The sequence below is a fragment of the Dipodomys merriami genome, unplaced genomic scaffold, assembly GCF_024711535.1.
Source record: "Dipodomys merriami isolate MVZ:Mamm:240054 unplaced genomic scaffold, mDipMer1.0.p SCAF_415, whole genome shotgun sequence".
NCBI lineage: Eukaryota > Metazoa > Chordata > Mammalia > Rodentia > Heteromyidae > Dipodomys > Dipodomys merriami.
This window is the reverse complement of record NW_027205771.1, coordinates 694,145-713,048: the sequence shown is the minus strand read 5'-3', so window position 1 is coordinate 713,048 and position 18,904 is coordinate 694,145. Positions and strand designations below refer to the sequence as shown.

General features: G+C 37.3%; 1 protein-coding gene across 9 annotated transcripts in view; it reads left to right on the top strand.

Moving 5' to 3' along the window:
• LOC138807200 (chromodomain-helicase-DNA-binding protein 9) overlaps nucleotides 1–18,904 on the top strand; it is a 174,250-nt gene that overhangs the window by 142,135 nt on the left and 13,211 nt on the right. For 5 of the 9 annotated variants that reach the window (XM_069992774.1, XM_069992775.1, XM_069992773.1 and 2 more), the window contains 10 exons: nucleotides 942–1,045; nucleotides 1,531–1,648; nucleotides 2,727–2,784; nucleotides 5,418–5,460; nucleotides 6,869–7,088; nucleotides 9,279–9,481; nucleotides 10,507–11,409; nucleotides 13,466–13,629; nucleotides 14,374–14,646; nucleotides 15,356–15,524. In XM_069992774.1, the coding sequence (XP_069848875.1) occupies nucleotides 942–1,045; nucleotides 1,531–1,648; nucleotides 2,727–2,784; nucleotides 5,418–5,460; nucleotides 6,869–7,088; nucleotides 9,279–9,481; nucleotides 10,507–11,409; nucleotides 13,466–13,629; nucleotides 14,374–14,646; nucleotides 15,356–15,524 (2,255 nt within the window). The remainder of the gene's footprint in view (nucleotides 1–941; nucleotides 1,046–1,530; nucleotides 1,649–2,726; nucleotides 2,785–5,417; nucleotides 5,461–6,868; nucleotides 7,089–9,278; nucleotides 9,482–10,506; nucleotides 11,410–13,465; nucleotides 13,630–14,373; nucleotides 14,647–15,355; nucleotides 15,525–18,904) is intronic. The other 4 variants (XM_069992777.1, XM_069992779.1, XM_069992778.1 and 1 more) reach the window with 3 other exon arrangements.

Sequence of the window (18,904 nt, the reverse complement as noted above, 5' to 3'; positions counted from 1 at the left end):
AAAAAAAAAAAAGAAAGAAAGAAAAGTAAAAGTAATGGGGCTGGGAAGGTGGCTCAGTGGCAGAGTGCTTGCCTTGCATGCATGAGGCCCTGGGTTCGATTCCTCAGCACCACATAAGCTGAAAAAGCTGGAAATGGCGTTGTGTCTCAAGTGGTAGAGCGCTAGCCTTGAGCTGAAGAGCTGAGGGATGGCACCAGGCCCAGAGTTCAAGCTCCACAACCAACAACAACAAAAAAAAAGTAAAAGTAAGTAAAATAAGCTGGGAATCAGTGGCTGACACCTGTAAAGCTAGCTACTCAAGAGGCTACAAGTGGAGGATCTCCATTCCATTCAGAATAGCCTAAGAGACTCCATCTCTTACTCATGAAAGCAATCAAATTGCCAAAACATGATGGATTTATTATTATTACAGTTTTTAATACTCTTATCATTTGTAACATGTTTTTTGATACATAAATTACAAGTAGCACTTCATGTTTTAATCAAATTATAAATTAAAACCTTTCAGTGTTATTAGCAAAAGTAGTCTAGTAGAAATATAACTTGTTTTGGGATATAAAGCAATTTATTTACCTTTTTAGAGTCTCAGTCTTCTAATCTAGAAAACAAAATATTTCAACCACATAGTTTTGTCATGTTTGCTGACATAACTTTACAATAAAACCCTTTGCCTATAAATTATTTGCAGGAGATATATGATTTCTTATATATTAAAATTGTTGGAACTTAATTATATTAAAATTGTTGAACTCATTTCCTCTATTGAGCTAACAGTAGTAGTTATGGGTTTCTTGTTGTTTTACTGTTTCATTGTTTCACAATTTTAATTGATAGTATCTCTGGGAAATGGGAAAAATCAATGAATTAAAATTCTAATTTCTTTATTAAAAATACCTGTTTCTAATCATTCATAATGTCATATATTATAATGTTTTTTAAAGTGACATTGATGTTTGGGTACCAGAACCAGATCATTCAGAAGTTCCTGCTGATTGGTGGGACTTTGATGCTGACAAGTCACTCCTTATCGGAGTATTTAAACACGGTAAGTAAGAAGTAAGTTAGACTGGATCCCTGTTTATGTGGAGTGTAATTCAGTTTCTCCTCTGTTCATTTACTTAAAGTCTTATTACAGTAATACCTTGTTATATACACAGTATTAAAAGTATAAAATATCAGAGTCTGTTATTCATTACATTTCCTGATGAGAGGGTGTTCTATGTTGCCTGCTTCTCTCCTGGGATATAAGTCTCATATAATTTCTTCTTAGGAAATTCATATATATATGAAATATATTCATGTGTATATGACTTACTTATTCTTTCTTCCTATCAGACACATTTTATCTAAGGTTTTATAAATATTACCAGGTCAGGTAATGTTTCTGATAATTTCTAAAAAACACAGCTAACCTATAAAATTTAAATATGTGGTTCCTTTAGACCAAGAATATCATACATATAAGGAATGCTTAATTTACACACCTTTCTTCTTTTATCCTTTTGCTCCTGTAATTGGTGATCCTTTCAGGTTATGAAAAATATAACACTATTCGAGCAGACCCAGCATTATGCTTCTTGGAAAGAGTGGGAAAACCTGATGACAAAGCAGTGGCTGCAGAACAGAGAGCAAATGATTATATGGATGGGTATGTACCTGTCAATTACAAGTTCTTCCTGCATCTTTGCTATTCAGAATGGGAATAGTCTTTGTAAGTGACAGTTACCTTCAAATGGTATAGAAATAAGAGAAACCTAGTTTACATTATAGAAAATCTGATTAGACACTAAGAAGTTAGTGTTTACATATTGAGGTTTGAATCTTGGCCATATGCATGCTAGTCATGTGATCTGCCCCTAAACACCACTTCCTCATACCTGTTCTTCCTTCCTTCCTTCCTTCCTTCCTTCCTTCCTTCCTTCCTTCCTTCCTTCCTTTTTTCCTTCTTTCTTTCCTTCTTTCTTTCCTTCTTTCTTTCCTTCTTTCTCTTTCTTTCTTTCTTTCCTTCTTTCTTTCCTTCTTTCTTTCCTTCTTTCTTTCTTTCTTTCTTTCTTTCTTTCTTTCTTTCTTTCTTTCTTTCTTTCTTTCTTTCTTTCTTTCTTTCTTTCTTTCTTTCTTCTTTCTTTCTTTCTTTTGCCAGTCTTGAGGCTTGAACACAAGGCTTTGGTGCTATTCCTGAGCTGCTTCTGCTTAAGGCTCATGCTCTACCATTTAAGCCACAGTGCCACTTCAGGCATAAAGTCTCATGGACTTTTCTGCCCAAACTGGCTTTGAACCTCAATCTTCAGATCTTAGCCTCCTAAGTAGCTAGGATTACAGGCATGAGTACCAGCACCTGGCTCATACCTCTTCTTTTAACCAGTCTTATTTTTTTACTCCAATAGAAGTATATTGCTTCATTTAGACCATAAAATAATAGGGAAAAAGAAAGACAACAATATTATAGTTTAAGAGAAACGTGGTATCATTATACATGTCATAAAGCCTTGTGTAATCTCACAAAAAAAAGGAATACAAAATACCTTTAGTGTTAATAGCACAATTGAAATTGAACTTGAAATAAGAGTAAATTAGAACTTTCTTTTTATTTACCCTGTGTAGCTTTCATGCAGATTTCAGCTTTTATTTTTTTATTTGGTGAGATTTCATTTATTTGTTTACTATTTTATTGTTATGTGTTCCTATTTCCATTACAATAATCAAAGCATTTGTTGGTATTTTAACAGAGATGTTGAAGATCCAGAATATAAACCTGCTCCTGCCATCTTTAAAGATGATATAGAGGTATGTTTTGGATTAGGTTATTTAAATACTGAATTTTAGATATTTCTTGTTTGCTTTCCTTTGCCTGGTTTTCCTTCAACTGTTTTCCATGTACATAATTTTTCTGTTCAAAAGATTAAATCAGTGATTAACTTGAGCCAACAAGTTCATTCCGAGGGTTTTGTTTGTTATTAATGTTTTGTACAGAGCAATTACCATTTCATTCTAAGTTTGATCCCTTCCCTAGACAAGATGAAATGTAGATAAATTTTGGATTTGCCCACATGCTATACTTAAGCTAAGAAACACAGTGTCTAGAGAAATTTCCCAATCAGAGAGATAAATAAATAGTAAAGGTATACAACTATAGGGAATGCAGCTATACTTACACCTATAGTGTAGCAGCTTGGAATTCCTCTAGGTCTCTTCCCTCTATTTTAATTTTTTTTATATAACTACCCTATAGAATGTATAAATATACTGTATATATAGTATATATGTACTATATAAACTTTTTAGTAAGAACAAAAATTGGGTAAAACCTAAAATCTCTATGGAAAAGGTTCTTTAAAGAAATTAAGAATTTTTTTTTTTTTTTTTTTTTTTTGTCGGTCATGGGGCTTGAACTCCGGGCCTGGGCGCTGTCCCTCAGCTCTTCAGCTCAAGGCGAGCGCTCTACCACTTGAGCTACAGCGCCACTTCCGGTTTTCTGGTGGTTTATTGGAGATAGGAGTCTCACGGTCTCTCCTGCCCGGGCTGGCTTTGAACCGCGATCCTCAGATCTCAGCCTCCTGAGTAGCTAGGATTACAGGCGTGAGCCACCAGCGCCCGGCGAAATTAAGAATTTTTGAGTGGGGCGCTGGTGGCTCACACCGGTAATCCCACCTACTCAAGAGGCTGAGATCTGAGGATTTTAGTTCAAAGCTAGCTCAGGCAGGAAAGGCCAGACTCTTCTTTTCTCCAATTAACCACCGGAAAACCAGAAGTGGCACTGTGATTGAGTAAAAGAACTCAGTGACAATGCCTAGGCCCAGAGGTTAAGCCCCATGACTAACAACAAAATAAAATTTGAAATACTTATACAAATAAGACTCAGATGATACTTCAATTAGGTGGGTAGCTAAGGGCTTACATGTGACATTAAGAGCCAGGGCTTACACCAGTGGCTGGCTAATGAAATTGCCTTAAGTATGAAAGTAGTACATTCAAAGGGCAATATTCTCCGACAATGATAGAAAACAGCAAGGATATTTTCTCAGTTTGGGCTCTGGCTGGAAAAGAAGAATGTCTCCCTGAGAAATTCTAGCCACAGCCTGTAGCTCAAGTGGTAGAGCGCTCGCCTTGAGCTGAAGAGCTGAGAGACAGCGCCCAGGCCCAGAGTTCAAGCTCCACAACCGACCAAAAGAAAAAGAAAAAGAAATTCTAGCCACAGTATTGACTTCTCTTGAGCTTATGGTTTAATTCTTTTGAATGCATGCTCAAAGATCTCTTAAGCCAAAAATATGTTGTACCATAACAAGAGGGAGACACTGGACTAGTTATATAGCTTGTTTAAATGAAACCCTTAATAAAAATGAATATCCAAAAACTTTAAATGTATGGATAAAGTACTATGAATAATTGTTAACATACAACAAAAAATATTCTAAAGATTTTGATAATTTACTATAAATTTTTAATTATTAAAAAATTTTAAGCTAAAACCAGGGCGGGGCGGGAAAGAAGGAAAAGGTTATTTTAAAAAACTAGGGGAAGCCAGGCACCAGTGGCTCACACCTGTAATCCTAGCTACTCAGGAGGCTGAGATCTGAGGATCGTGGTTCAAAGCCACCCCAGGCAGGAAAGTCCCTGAGACTCTAATTTCCAATAAAAACCACTAGAAAACCAGAAGTGGCACTGTGGCTCAAGCGGTAGAGCGCTCACCTTGAGCTGAAGAGTGCAGGGACAGCGCCCAAGCCCAGAGTTCAAGCCCCACGACCAACCAAAAATAAAGACTAGGGGAAGTGGATGCTGATGGCTCAAGCCTATTCTTTGAGTTATTTAGAAGGCTGACATCTGAAGATTATAGTTGAATCCAGCCCAGGCAGGAAAGTCCATGAGACTCTTCAATTAACCACCAAAAAGATGAAAGTGGATCTGTGGCTGAAGTGGTATAGCACTAGCCTTGAACACAAAAGCTCAGGGACAGCACTGAGGCCCTGAGTTCAACATCCAGGACCAATACCAAAAAGAGAAGACAGAGAGAGATTCACAAGTTACCAATTATCTGAGCCTTGTTTTATGGGAAACTGAAAAAAAACAATACCAGAAGAGGGGTAAGGAAAACAAACTGACTATTGTAATTATTGAAAAGAAAATAATTTAAGTAAATAGTGACAGGTTTTAAGTGTGAGCTATAGTAGGGAAATGTTAAAGTGAGACTTGAAAACAAAATTACAAGTTTTATTTTTGCTAAAATTATTAAAAATTCTATTCCTGGCCTGGATATTTAACTGATTGAGCCCCTAGGGTTGATTCATAGTACAGGGGGAATAAATTCAGTTTTTAAAGAAGTTCTCTATTATATTGACATTTGGTTTTCCTTTTTTTTTTTTCCCCTTATTTTTATCTCAATTACCTTGTAACAAATTTCATCCTTTCTATATTTTTTTAAGGATGATGTTTCCTCACCTGGAGATCTCGTTATAGCAGATGGAGGTAAGTATTATTTTTGTATTTTTAAATTCATATTCTCATGATATACTTTTATAGTATTTGTAATATAACTGTATTTTTAATTGAATATAGTTAGAATCCTCTTAGAGCATACTACTTAAGAATTTCAACAATACTTGCAGCTATTACAATCTCATATAATAGAGATTTAGATAACTTTAATGATTTAATTTATAATTACATCTGAGATTTCATCATTAAAACAGTACAGTATATTCAGATTCTTATTACTTCCAAATGTACACTAGGAACCATTTGCTATGACTTATTTTGTACACAGCTTTTTGAATGAGATCTGCTGTTACTTCCTTTTGATACTAAACTTGCTGGATACAGCATCCCTTCCTGACACTCAGGAGGGACAGCTTGATTCTAGTTTATGTAGTTATAGTACTTAGTACACATTGGAAGCAAAGAGTTAGATCTTGCACTTTATTAGGTGACTAAAAATTTAAAAGCCAGCTAGGCCCCTTATAGCTAGGCTTACACTTAGAATCCTAGCTACTCAGAAGGCTGAGATATCAGGATTGCAGATTGATTTCCAACCCAAGCAGGAAAGTCTAGGAGGCTTTTATCTCCAATTAATCACCAAGAAAGTCAGAAGTTGAGCTGTGCCTCAAATGGTAGAATACTAGCTATAATCCTCAAACTGAGCAATAGCACCTGGTCCCTGAGTTCAAACCCCAGGACCAGCACACCCCAAAAAAACAAACAAACAAAAAAAAAACTTAAAAGCCATAGCATTGTCTTATAACTAAAAGTATTTTCATTTTATCTAAGTGGAGATTCAATGCAGAAGGCTTGGATTGAAAGAATTTATAGTATTCAATTTTTCATGAATTTCAGTTCAGCTTTTATTTAAGTTAGGCTATTGAATATTTTCAAACTGGTTTGCTAAATTAGATTTTGAAATCAAAGAGTTTTATTTCCTGGGTATATGAGATAACCTTAACTTAGATAATACTGTTTTGTTTTTTTTTTTTTTGTATTGCATTTGCTCACTTGTACTGGTTCTAAGTTTATTGTAAGTTTTTTGTAGAGAAAAATTCTCATTTCCCCCCCTCGGGGCAGTCCTGGACTGGGATTCTACTACTGTGGTCTTCTGTAGGAGGGAACAAGATATACCCATTCCAAGCTTGTTAGTTGAAATAAGAGATTCACTAGCTTTTTTTGCCATGCTGGCTTTGAAATATGATCCTATTGATTTTTCAGTTTCTAAGTAGCTGAGATTACCAGTGGGAGTTAGCATACCCAGGTAAAAAATTTTTTCTAAATGTAGAGAAATTTTTCTACTTTTGAAAATGTTGTATAGTATCTATTAGCATCTATCTGTATATAATACATATGTACTATATATCATTGCTACTGACATGAGTTTATTTAAATACAGATGGTCAAGTGATGGAAGGGGATAAAATTTATTGGCCTACTCAGTCAGCATTAACCACAAGACTGAGACGTCTCATCACTGCCTATCAGCGAACTAATAAAAACAGACAAATCCAGCAGATACAACCAACCTTCTCAGTGCCTGCCAGCGTGACTCAGCCTATTTGTGAAGAAACTACTCTTAGTCCTAAAATGGCAGCCAAGATAGAGAGGCAGCAGAGGTAAGACAATAGCATTTAACTTTTAATATAAAGTATCGAAGTGTATTTGCTCATTCTAAAAGCCATCAGATAGGAGTGTTGTGCTAATTGATCAAAGCAAAATGTTTGTACATATATGCACATAAATCCATACAGTTAAATATTCAGAATTGTGCTACAGCTGATAAAGATTGTTGTACCCTATAGTTACTAGTCCTGTTTTATATTTAGTCTGTGTTGTTGTTGTTGTTGTTTTCTTTTTGTCAGTCATGGGAATTGAACTCTGGGCCTGGGTGCTGTCCATGAGCCATTCAGCTCAAGTAGAGCACTCTACCACTTGAGCCACAGTGCCACTACTCTCACAGACTTTCCTGCCCTGGCTAGCTTTGTTTTTTTTTGTTTTTTGTTTTTTGTTTTTGCCGGTCGTCGGGCCTTAACTCTGGGCCTGGGCGCTGTCCCTCAGCTCTTCAGCTCAAGGCTAGCGCTCTACCGCTTGAGCCACAGCGCCACTTCCAGCTTTTTCTGCTTATGTGGCGCAGAGGAATCGAACCCAGGGCCTCATGCATGCAAGGCAAGCACTCTAACACTGAGCCACTTTCCCAGCCCCGTGCCCTGGCTAGCTTTGAACCGCGATCCTCAGCTCTCAGCCTCCTGAGTAGCTACAATTATAGGCCACCGGCAACCAGCTTCATTTCTATTTTTAGACCCAGGCCTAAAGTTCACATGACTTGATTGGCTCCTCAGGTGTTTTTGTGTCATTATTACATTAAACTTCTTTTAATATAGGACTGATTTAAATGGCCCAGTAACATTTTTTTAAAACACTATTTTATTACATACTTTTTTTTTTTCTTTTGGTCAGTTGTGAACTGTGAGCCTGGGCGCTGTCCCTCAGCTCTTCAGCTCAAGGCTAGTGCTCTACCACTTGTGCCACAAGTGCCACTTCTGGCTTTTTGTGCTTATATGGTGCTGAGGAATCAAACCCAGGGCCTCATGCATGAAAAGCAAACACTCTACCACTGAGCCACCTTCTCAGCCCCTCAAGTAACTTTTTTTTTTTTTTTTTTTTTTTTTTTGGGTGCGGTCATGGGGCCTGAACTCTGGGCCTGGGCGCTGTCCCTCAGCTCTTCAGCTCAAGGCTAGCGCTCTACCACTTGAGCCACAGCGCCACTTCCGGCTTTTTTCTTTTTGCTTATGTGGTGCTGAGGAATGGAACCCAGGGCATGCAAGGCAAGCGCTCTACCACTGAGCCACCTTCCCAGCCCTCAAGTAACATTTTTAAAAGTCTTTCCACTACACTTTTACTCATTAAGACAGCAATTCAATGAGTTGAGCAAAGAAATTGTTCTATAAATGAACATATTATGATTTAGAGGCCTATAACTTTTACTATAGTATAAGATTTTATTTGAAAGAGATTATTTTTAGCAAACATATTTCATAATTTGATTCCAGCTATCACTTTATCCCCAGTATGAGCCATATTCTTGTCAAGCTGGAATATTCTCTGGCCTCTGTCAAAATGCAGAGTGCTTACTACTTTGCTCATTCTTTTTTTTTTTTTTAATTTAAATTTTTTTTTTGGGGGGGGTCCAGTTGTGGGGCCTGAACTCTAGGCCTGGGTGCTGCCCCTCAGTTCTTCAGGTCAAGGCTAGCACTCTACCACTTGAGCCACAGCGCCACTTCCGGCTTTTTTCATTTTGCTTATGTGGTGCTGAGGAATCGAACCCAGGGCCTCAGGCATGCAAGGCAAGCACTCTACCACTGAGCCATCTTCCTTCCCAGCCCATACTTTGCTCATTCTTTCTCCTAGCTTTTTCCCAATCTTAGCCTTGTCCATCTAACTCTGTAAAATGCTACTGTAATGTTTTTGTTGTTACTAGAGTATGAATTGAGCCTCCGTCTTCTGTACTTTCCTAAAATTTTTTGTTTCTATAAAACATGCAACAGGAAATGTTACTATTAATGTTCCCAAAATTATATTATTTTCCTTGCAAGGCAGGGTCTTCTTTTTATCTTATACTTATTTTCTCTGTAAATGTGCAACAAATATGTGCTCAAAAAATTACAGTGGATAGATCAGCCAACTAGAATTCTAAAATAATATTTACAAGGCAAAACCCTGATTTATCTCTTTAAAATGTTAGGTGCTAGAAATGTTTTAATAAATCAGTGACCAAAGTGCTTTTTCTTTGATCTGATTCAAAATAGATGGACAAGAAGAGAAGAAGCTGATTTTTATAGAGTTGTATCTACATTTGGAGTAGTTTTTGACCCTAACAGAGGCCGATTTGATTGGACAAAATTTCGAGCGATGGCCCGACTACACAAGAAAACTGATGATAGTTTGGAAAAATATTTGTACTCATTTGTTTCGATGTGTCGGCGGGTTTGTCGTCTTCCTTCCAAAGATGGTATGTATAATTTTTTTATCCTAGTTTTAAGTCACAAAAGTTACTAAAATTTATAATTTCCCTATTTTAAGAATTATAAACTATGCTTAAATATCCCTTGTTTCTTAATGCTCCTACTAAAATAAGATCTAAAGAAACTAAATTCCAAGCCCAGTGCTGGTGGCTCACGCCTGTTATCCTAGCTACTCAGGAGGCTGAGATCCGAGGATCACGATTCAAAGCCAGCCCAGACAGGAAAGTCTGTGAGAATCTTATCTCCAGTAAACTACCAGAAAACTGGACGTGGTGCTGTGGGTCAAGTGGTAGAGCATTAGCCTTGATCTGAAGAGCTGAGCAACAGCACCCAGGACCAGAGTTCAAGCCCCAGAACACACACACACACAGACACACACACACACGCACACTACTGTAGCATGAGCTAATGTTGAAATTGAACTACTTCCAACTGGTAGGAATTGTGTTATTTGGCAGATATCTTGTATTTCTCTCAAAATTTAAGAGACTCCCAGATGCCCCTATGAATTTTACTACAGTGCTGTAAGTAACTGCACAATAAGAAATGTGCAAAATTACGATTGTTCATTAGGTGTCTTTTAATTCTTCTAATTTGTATTTATGAGTTCAAACAAGTGTATTCTCTGATTAAGAAAACTGTTAGTGTACCCATAGATAATGTGTTTTACATATTTTATGGAGATTAGTGTTATTTCATAATTTTTAGTAATTTTTTTAGAAAACATTTTTCAGGCAAACACATTAAAAAAAATTCTGCTGTGAGGATAAATCAGTGATAGTAGTGTTTGTCTAGCACTTGTAAAGAAAAATAAAAGAAAATTCTGGAAATTGTACCATGATTCTGATTCTGTATTTTAGAAGTTTTATTGTTTTAAATCCTTAATAAAGGTGGGCTTTTGTTTTATTTCATTTGGCCAATTCTAGGGTTTGCACTCAAGGCCATTCTTGCATCTAGCCGAGTCTAATAAGATATTTTTGAGGTTAATGTTTTTGTTCTTGTTTCAATGTAGAATTGGTGGATCCAAATATTTTTATCCAACCAATCACAGAAGAACGTGCTTCGAGGACTTTGTATCGCATTGAACTTCTAAGAAAAGTACGGGAACAAGCCCTTCGACATCCACAGTTGTTTGAACGCTTGAAGCTCTGCCATCCAAATCCAGATTTACCAGTCTGGTGGGAATGTGGCCTTCATGATAGGGATTTGCTTATTGGTGCTGCTAAACATGGGGTGAGCCGAACAGACTATCACATTCTTCGTGATCCTGAACTCTCCTTTATGGCAGCTCAAAGGAACTACAGTCAAAGTAAGATGGCGCATTCAAGAACTTCTACCCCACTTTTACAGCAATATCAAGTAGCACTTTCTGCTTCTTCTCTTACCTCTCTGCCTAGGCTCCTAGATGCTAAAGGTATTCTAGAGGATATAAAAGTGAAAAATGAAAACGTTAAAGAAGAGCCTCCTTCTTCTGAAGAAGAATCTATGTCTTCTGTGGATACCAGGACAATAATAAAGTCTGAGCCTGTAAGTCCAAAGAATGGAATTTTGTCACAGGCTGCTGAAGACCAGAAATCTGGTGGAAAAGGTGAAACAGACAGACGCATGGTTTCAGCCAGAACAGAACCTCTAACTCCAAACCCAGCTTCTAAGAAACAGAGAATCCACAAAAGAGGGTCAGAGTCTAGTTCTGATTCTGACTCTGAGTCTGAGAGATCATCCTGTTCTTCCAGATCATCATCTTCTTCGTCTTCCTCCTCTTCTTGTTCCCATTCTCGATCAGGCTCTAGTTCTTCTTCATCCTCATCTTGTTCTTCAGCATCTTCATCTTCCTCCTCCTCATCATCATCGTCATCATCTTCTTCTTCTTCATCAGAAGAAAGTGACAGTGAAGAAGAGGAAGTCCAAAAGCGAGGTATAAGCTTAAAGTAATTTGCTATTTTTTTTTGTCCTGTCTTTTTTTGGTACTGGGGATCGAACCCAGGATGTTGCACTTGCTAGGCAAGCACTTTGCCACTGAGCTACATCCCAGCCCTAATTTGCTATTTTTATGACAGCTTTTTAAATGAAAGTAAAAAGAACTTAATTCATATAACTTAAACATGCTTAAAACTGTTAATTTAAATTTTATGCCTTCAGATTTTCTTAGCAAAGAACTATTGATACTAGAAGCTGGGTACCAGTGGCTCATGCCTGTAACCCTAGCTACTCAGGAGGCTGAGATCTGAGGACCACTGTTCAAAGCCAGCCCAGGCAGGAAAGTCTGTGAGACTCTTTATCTCCAATAAACCACTAGAAAACCGGAAGTGGCTCTGTAGCTCAAGAGGTAGAGTGCTCACCTTGAGCTGAAGAGCACAGGGACAGTGCCCATGCCCAGAGTTCAAGCCCCACGGCAGAAAAAAAAAAAAAACTAGAATTACATATTCTCTGGTCCTATGCTTTACAAAATATGTAAGTCAAATCCCAAATATAATTTCAAATTTTATTCAACAGATTTATTTCTTTATGGTTGTATTAAATCTAGTACTGTTTTTCCTTAGAAAAAGTTGATTAGTGAACAAATAAAAGATAATATTGTTGCTAGGCATTGGTAGGTCACACTTACAATCCTAGCTACTCAGAGGATCAAGGTTCAAAACTAACCTGGGCAGAAAAATCCTGTGAGACTCTTATTTCTAATTAACCACTCAAAAACCATAAGTGGTACTGTGGCAGAGTGGTAGAGCACTAGCCTTGAAGACAGACTCAGAGACACTACCCAGGCCCTGAATTCAATCCCTGCAGGTGACAAAAAAGATAATATTGTTATTGCCAGGACTCTTAAATAGATAAGGAAGAGTAACCTAGGCCATACCTGATACCTATCTTCTCAAAGAAGAGATGATTGAACTTGTACAGCTTATCACAGAGTACGTTAAATTGTCTTCTCCAAAGTATTATTACAGTAGGCCAACAATTCAGGAATAAGGAAATAAAATAAGTAAGCCTCAAGCATGGTGCATCATAACCCACAAGAGCCAGAAACTCTTGTAACAACTCCCAAGTCATTACTTTCAGGGTTGTCCAGTTTTATTTTTTTATGATTCCGGGACAAGGTGAAGGATCTTGTTCTTTCTAACATGCTCCCACGTGAACCATGTTCTTTTTGCTTTTATTTTGTGGATAGAGTCCTGTGTTCATGCCCAGCTTGCCTCAATTGCTTTCTTCTTACTTATTCATATTTTCTATGTATCTGGGATGACCAATGTTGTACTACCTTGCCCAGCCCAGCTTTTGCCTGGGCAAGGACTTGAGCTATCTTTCTTGCCTGGGGTGGCTTTGAGCTGTGATCTTCCTAATCTCCAACTCCTACTAGTTGAGATTATGGATTTGAGCCACCACATCCTATATAAACATGCCCATTTCTTTTTTTTTTTTTCTTTTTTTTTTTAATTGTGAAAATACTGTATAGAGGGGTTACAATTACATGAACAAAGTAAAAACATGCCCATTTCTAAGAGCTACTTCATGAAGAGTATTATGGTCTTCTATCAGGTATTACATTACTCCTAATTCAGATAAATTGTACCAACTAGGATTCATTTTAAAATAATGGTTACTAGCCGGGCGCCAGTGGCTCACACCTGTAATCCTAGCTGTTCAGGAGGCTGAGGTCTGAGGATCACAGTTCAAAGCCAGCCCGGGCAGGAAAGTCCGGGAGACTCTTATCTCCAATAAACCACTAGAAAACCGGAAGTGGCGCTGTGGCTCAAGCCATAGAGTGCTCTCCTTGAGCTGAAGAGCGCAAGGACAGCACCCAGAGTTCAAGCCCCACAACCGACAAAAATAAATAAATAAAATTTAAAAAATAAAATAATGGTTACTTTATTGTATTCTAGGTGAAATTTTTCATTAACATGTATTTCCAGATAAATTTGAAGTGTATATAAATTGTTATGTGGTCTTTTAAAAGTGGTTCTAATTGTTCTTAGCAGAAGGTACTCCTCACATGAAAGCTTATGATGAAGAAAGTGTTGCATCACTGAGCACTACACAGGATGAGACCCAGGATAGTTTCCAAGCTAACAACGGGACTCCAGAGTCTGCTTACCTCTTACAAGGTGGATACATGCTGGCAGCCTCATATTGGCCAAAGGTGAAAGAATAATCGGTTGTTGGGACTCATCATTTTTAGTGCGTGTGTGTGTGTGTGTAATTTGGTGGTAGATATTCTTTTATGGGGAAAACATAGTAGAATGTAGTCTGATGTATTGGTGCTACAGTATAAGTATATGAACTATTACTGTCCATTAAATTAGTTGTACTTAAATGTATAAGCTTAAATTGTTTCAAATAAAAAATAAATCTTTATATTCAAGTTAATGTTCAAGTACTTCTATATGAAATAGGTACTTTCAATTCAGTCTCTCTGAAGAAATTTAGGTTAGCTAGCTGTGATCTACCAAAAACAAAACTAAAAGCCCATTTAAGTACCTGTACATTTAGTGGTAGGAACAACTAAGAATTAATGCAGTTCTCCAACTATGTGACTAACCTAGTATATTAATACTAACATATTAATGCTAATATACTTCTCTTTAGAAATGAGGTTGGCATATTAAATATAGAAGAGACTGTGTTCTTGTCATATATTTTTGTATTGTTAAGATGAAGAGCCTCTATTCTAAAACCAAATTTTAAAAAATATCTGTATGTTATATTTTTCAAACTTCAACAGGAATTTATATTTGAATAAAAAATTATAGTGAGAGACTGTGTTATAGTATATGTGAGAGATTTTATACACTGTTAAACCAGGTTCAAAGGCTCTTGGCTATTTAATGTCCAAAAGTATGGCCTTATTATTAAAACTATACTTTGGTATTCCTTGCTTTTCTAGGATCGGGTAATGATCAACAGGTTGGACAGTATTTGTCAAACAGTTCTTAAAGGGAAGTGGCCTTCAGCTAGAAGAAGTTATGATGCTAACACAGTGGCTTCTTTCTATACCACAAAACTGCTGGACAGCCCTGGAGCAGCTACAGAATATAGTGAGCCCAGTGTTCCCACTCCCCCAGGTGCTGGTGTCAAAGAAGAACAAGACCAGTCAACACAAATGTCAAAGGTGAAGAAGCATGTACGAGAAAAGGAGTTTACAGTGAAAATCAAAGACGTATGTGTATTTTTATTGCCCTAGGGCCTGATTGCGATTGCGGTGTGCAGCATGCTTTTCCTGCAAATGGCTGCCTGCTCTTATTCTTCTTCCTTCACATACTTGTCTCCTGGTATTGGCATTAATTTTTTTTTTGATATCCAGGTTATTACATTTGAATATTCTACTAGAGGAATCATCATTAACTGTTTCTCTCCTTACATTTCTGAAAATTGTTCTTCTGCTGACCAAGCTGCTTTCTTAAAAAGTGTGACAATTTCTTACTGTTTTCATTCTTGTATTTGACATTTATATGGTATGTCAGTGTACTTTCTCTTTGAAACACTTAGCATGCTCTACTGTTTATCTTAATATGATCTTTGAAGGTTAATTAGTATCTAAAATGTAGATAGTATCCTTTAAAATACCATATGAATAATGAACCTAGAGATATACATCTGAAGCTGAAAATGTTACAGTGCAATAGTCACATGAAAACTTTACTCAGAAAAGGGTAGATGGTACCTAGAAATTTTTAATTAAAGCTAAATGTTTAGTATGCATTATAGATATTGACTAAGTCTTTTATTCTCTTGATTTATGAACAAGAAAAAGAACTTCATTAATGTTTTAGGGGATTTTACTTCACCATTTCTAAGTGAAAAAATTCTCTCAGTGTCCTGCACAAGTTACTGTTAACATTTTTTTGCCTTAATGATCTTTTGAACAGGAAGGTGGTTTGAAGTTGACATTTCAGAAGCAGGGGCTTGCTCAGAAAAGACCATTTGATAGTGAAGATGGTGCTCTGGGGCAACAACAGTACCTCACCCGACTGCGGGAGCTTCAAAGTGCATCAGAGACAAGCCTGATCAATTTTCCAAAATCTATGCCTCTGTCAGGTGAATATGCAAGTAATAATTGTCTTATTGTGAAGTACTTCTCTATGTGCTAAATCCTGCTCTATATACATTGGTTAAAATTCATTTTGTTTTACTAATGAAACTGCATGTGCGTGTGTGTGCGCACACGTTTGTGTGTGTGTGTGTGTGTGCGTGTGTAAAATATTGGGCTTGAACTCAGGGCCTCATGCTCTTACTTAACTTTTTTGCTCAAGGCTAAACTCTACCCTTGAGCCACAGCTCTACTTTCAGTATTTTGCTGGTAAATTGGAGATAAGAGTCTCTCAGATTTGTCTGCCTGGCCGGACTTCGACCCATCATCCTCAGACCTCAATTTCCTAAGTAGCTAGGGTTACAAATTTGAGTCACCAGTGTCTGACTTTTTTATTTTTGTACTGAGGTTTGAACTGAGGGCGTTGTACTTGCTAGTGCTAGCACTCTTAGTAGTGAATTCAATCCCCAGCACTGCCCTTAGCTGGTTATTTTGAAGATAAAATCTAGCATATGCCCAGGGTCTTGAACTACAGTTCTATAGATCCCAAACTTTTGAATAGCAAGAATTATAGGTGTGAGCCAGCTAATTTGTTGGTGGTGGTGGTGGTAGTCGTGGGGCTTGAATTTTGGGCCTGGGCGCTGTCCCTAAGCTCTTCAGCTCAAGGCTAGCGCTCTACCACTTGAGCCATAGTGCCACTGTTTTCTGATTGGCTTTTTTTCCGGAATTTTTCAAATGGTGATCCTCAGATCTCAGCCCTCTGAGTAGCTAGGATTACAGGCATGAGACACCAGTGCCTAGCTTGAGCCAGCTAATATTGAGGCTTCTCTTTAAGTTCATAATCAAGAATATTTCAAATATTAATAAATATTTATTGGAACCTCAAAATCTTATGATGGGCAGTTTGGTTTGGAGGGCTTGAATACTTAGGTGATGACATCTTTTTATCAAGTATCTTTTACATATATAAAGTTCAGATAGCATTTCAACATGAAAGTATTTGAATTTAAAAGCAAACACCTAGGGCTGGGAAGGTGGCTCAGTGGTAGAGTGCTTGCTTTGCATGCATGAGATCCTGGGTTCGATTGCTAAGCACCACATAAACAGAAAAAGCAAGAAGTGGTGCTGTGGCTCAAGTAGTAGAGCACTAGCCTTGAGCTGAAGAGCTGAAGGACAGCACCCAGGCCCAGAGTTCAAGCCCTGCGACGACGACTGATACCAACAACAACAAAAAAAAAAGAATATCCCTTTCATGAATAAATAATTTTTTTAAAAAGCAAACACCTAAATTAAAGCCAATTGTGATTGGTTTCTATGTAATTGGAAGTACAGAATGACTTTAGAAATAGTGTACTCCATTCCAGATATAGTGCCTCACGCCTATAATCCTAGTTACTTGAGAAACTGAATTCCAAAGGATTGAGGTTCAAGGCCTGGGCAAAAAGTATGTGAAATCCCTTCTCAGTTAATCAAAAGCTGGGTTAATGATGCTTACCTTCATCACAGCTATGTAGGAGTAAGTATAATAGGATTAACAATCCAGACCACCAGGCAAAAAACAAGATCTTGCTCACCAAATAACAAAAGCAAAAAGACTAGGGATGTGGCTTAAATAGTAGAGTACCTCCTAAGTAAGAACAACACCCTTAATTCAAAGCCCATTACTACCCCTTCCCCCACAAAAAGGTATGAAAACAAAAGTAATATATTTCAGCAAACTATAGGATATAGGAATTATTTATGACTACTCAAGAGGCAGTGATCCAGGACGATAGAGTTGCAAAAATAATCTGAGCAAAAAATTAGACTCTCCTTCTCAGCCAATATGTTTAGACCCTCCCCCCACTTCTCAGCCAACAGCCAAGCTGCTTGGTGGTATGCGCCTGTGGTCCCAGCCATACAGGATGCCAAAGATAGGAGGATCATGGTTCTAGGGCCCCAAATAAAGCACATCTGAAAAATAACTAAAACATAAAAAGGACTGGTGGCATGACACAAGTGATAGATTGCCTGCCTGCCTGCCTGCCAGTAATAGCAACCTCAAGTTTGCTATTATTTCAAACCCCAATACAGTACTACCGCACACACCACACACACACACACACACACACACACACACACACACACACACACACACACACACACACACACACACACACACACACACACACACACACACACACACACACACACACACACACACACACACACACACACACACACACACACACAAAACCACCTGTCATCTTCATGCAATTCTAATAGGAACAAAGTTCCTATTTCAAATATCCCTTTTCATTGTTTGGTAGATATTTTCTTGTTTGTAAATTTTTCATGCTGCATGTGATTGTCTACATTTGACATTCTGCCTTTGAAAACAGTACAGAATTAACTTTGTCTTAAGGCTGCATAATAAACTTGACATTTTTGAAAGCAAAGAACATATCTTCCTTTGGTACTATATTTCTTCTAAACATGAATTGATTTGAATCAACAAATATTTACTGAATAACAAATTTGTGCTGTGTCTCTGGAGGCATAAAAAATATGTTCAGCATTGTTTATATTTTTTGTCTAATTATTCTTTATGTCCTTCTAAAAGTATTGAGAGAGATGTTCAACCTTAACTGGGTCTACCATGTGGACCACTACATAACATGCTCTCCTCAAAATGCTGGTTTTCAATTAAAGCAGATAAATGAATTAAATTTCCTTTATACTTTATCCATAAAATGAAAAACTTAGTCTGATTTGCCATGAAATTCTTAGAAACATTTCAAATCGCCTACTGTATATGTGCATTTTATGGGGAATTCCTATAATTTGGGAAAATAAGGCTTTATTATAGGTGTTATCTTGAATTGATAACTGATTCAATTTTCTGTTATTAAAAATTAAAGCAGATATTAAAAATTTAAACTGGACACTGGTGCCTCATAATTCTAACTGCTAAGGAGGCTGAGATCTATGGATCACAGTTCAGAGCCAGCCTGGGCAGGAAAGTCCATGAGACTCTAATCTCTAATCAACTGCCAAAAAATCATTGAGCTGTGGCTCAGCATGGTAGAGTGATAGCCTTGAGCACAAAAGCTCAGGGTTAGCACCCATGCCCTGATTCAAGGTCCATGAACAATCAAAAATAAAAAATAAAACTTAGGTGTTCACAATCTAGAATTGGCCTACATTGACATTCTTCCTTTTCTTTCACATGTTCGTTTTTATTCTTAAGCTATTAATGCTTGAATTTGTCTGAAAGTGTTGGGTAAAGATGATATATTTTGATGAAGGAAAGGAAAATTTCATAGCTTATAAATAAAGACAAATCTAAGCAGCTCATTTCAGAAAATACCTGAAATAGTAGCTTAAGGATGGCATAGCCTAGCAATGT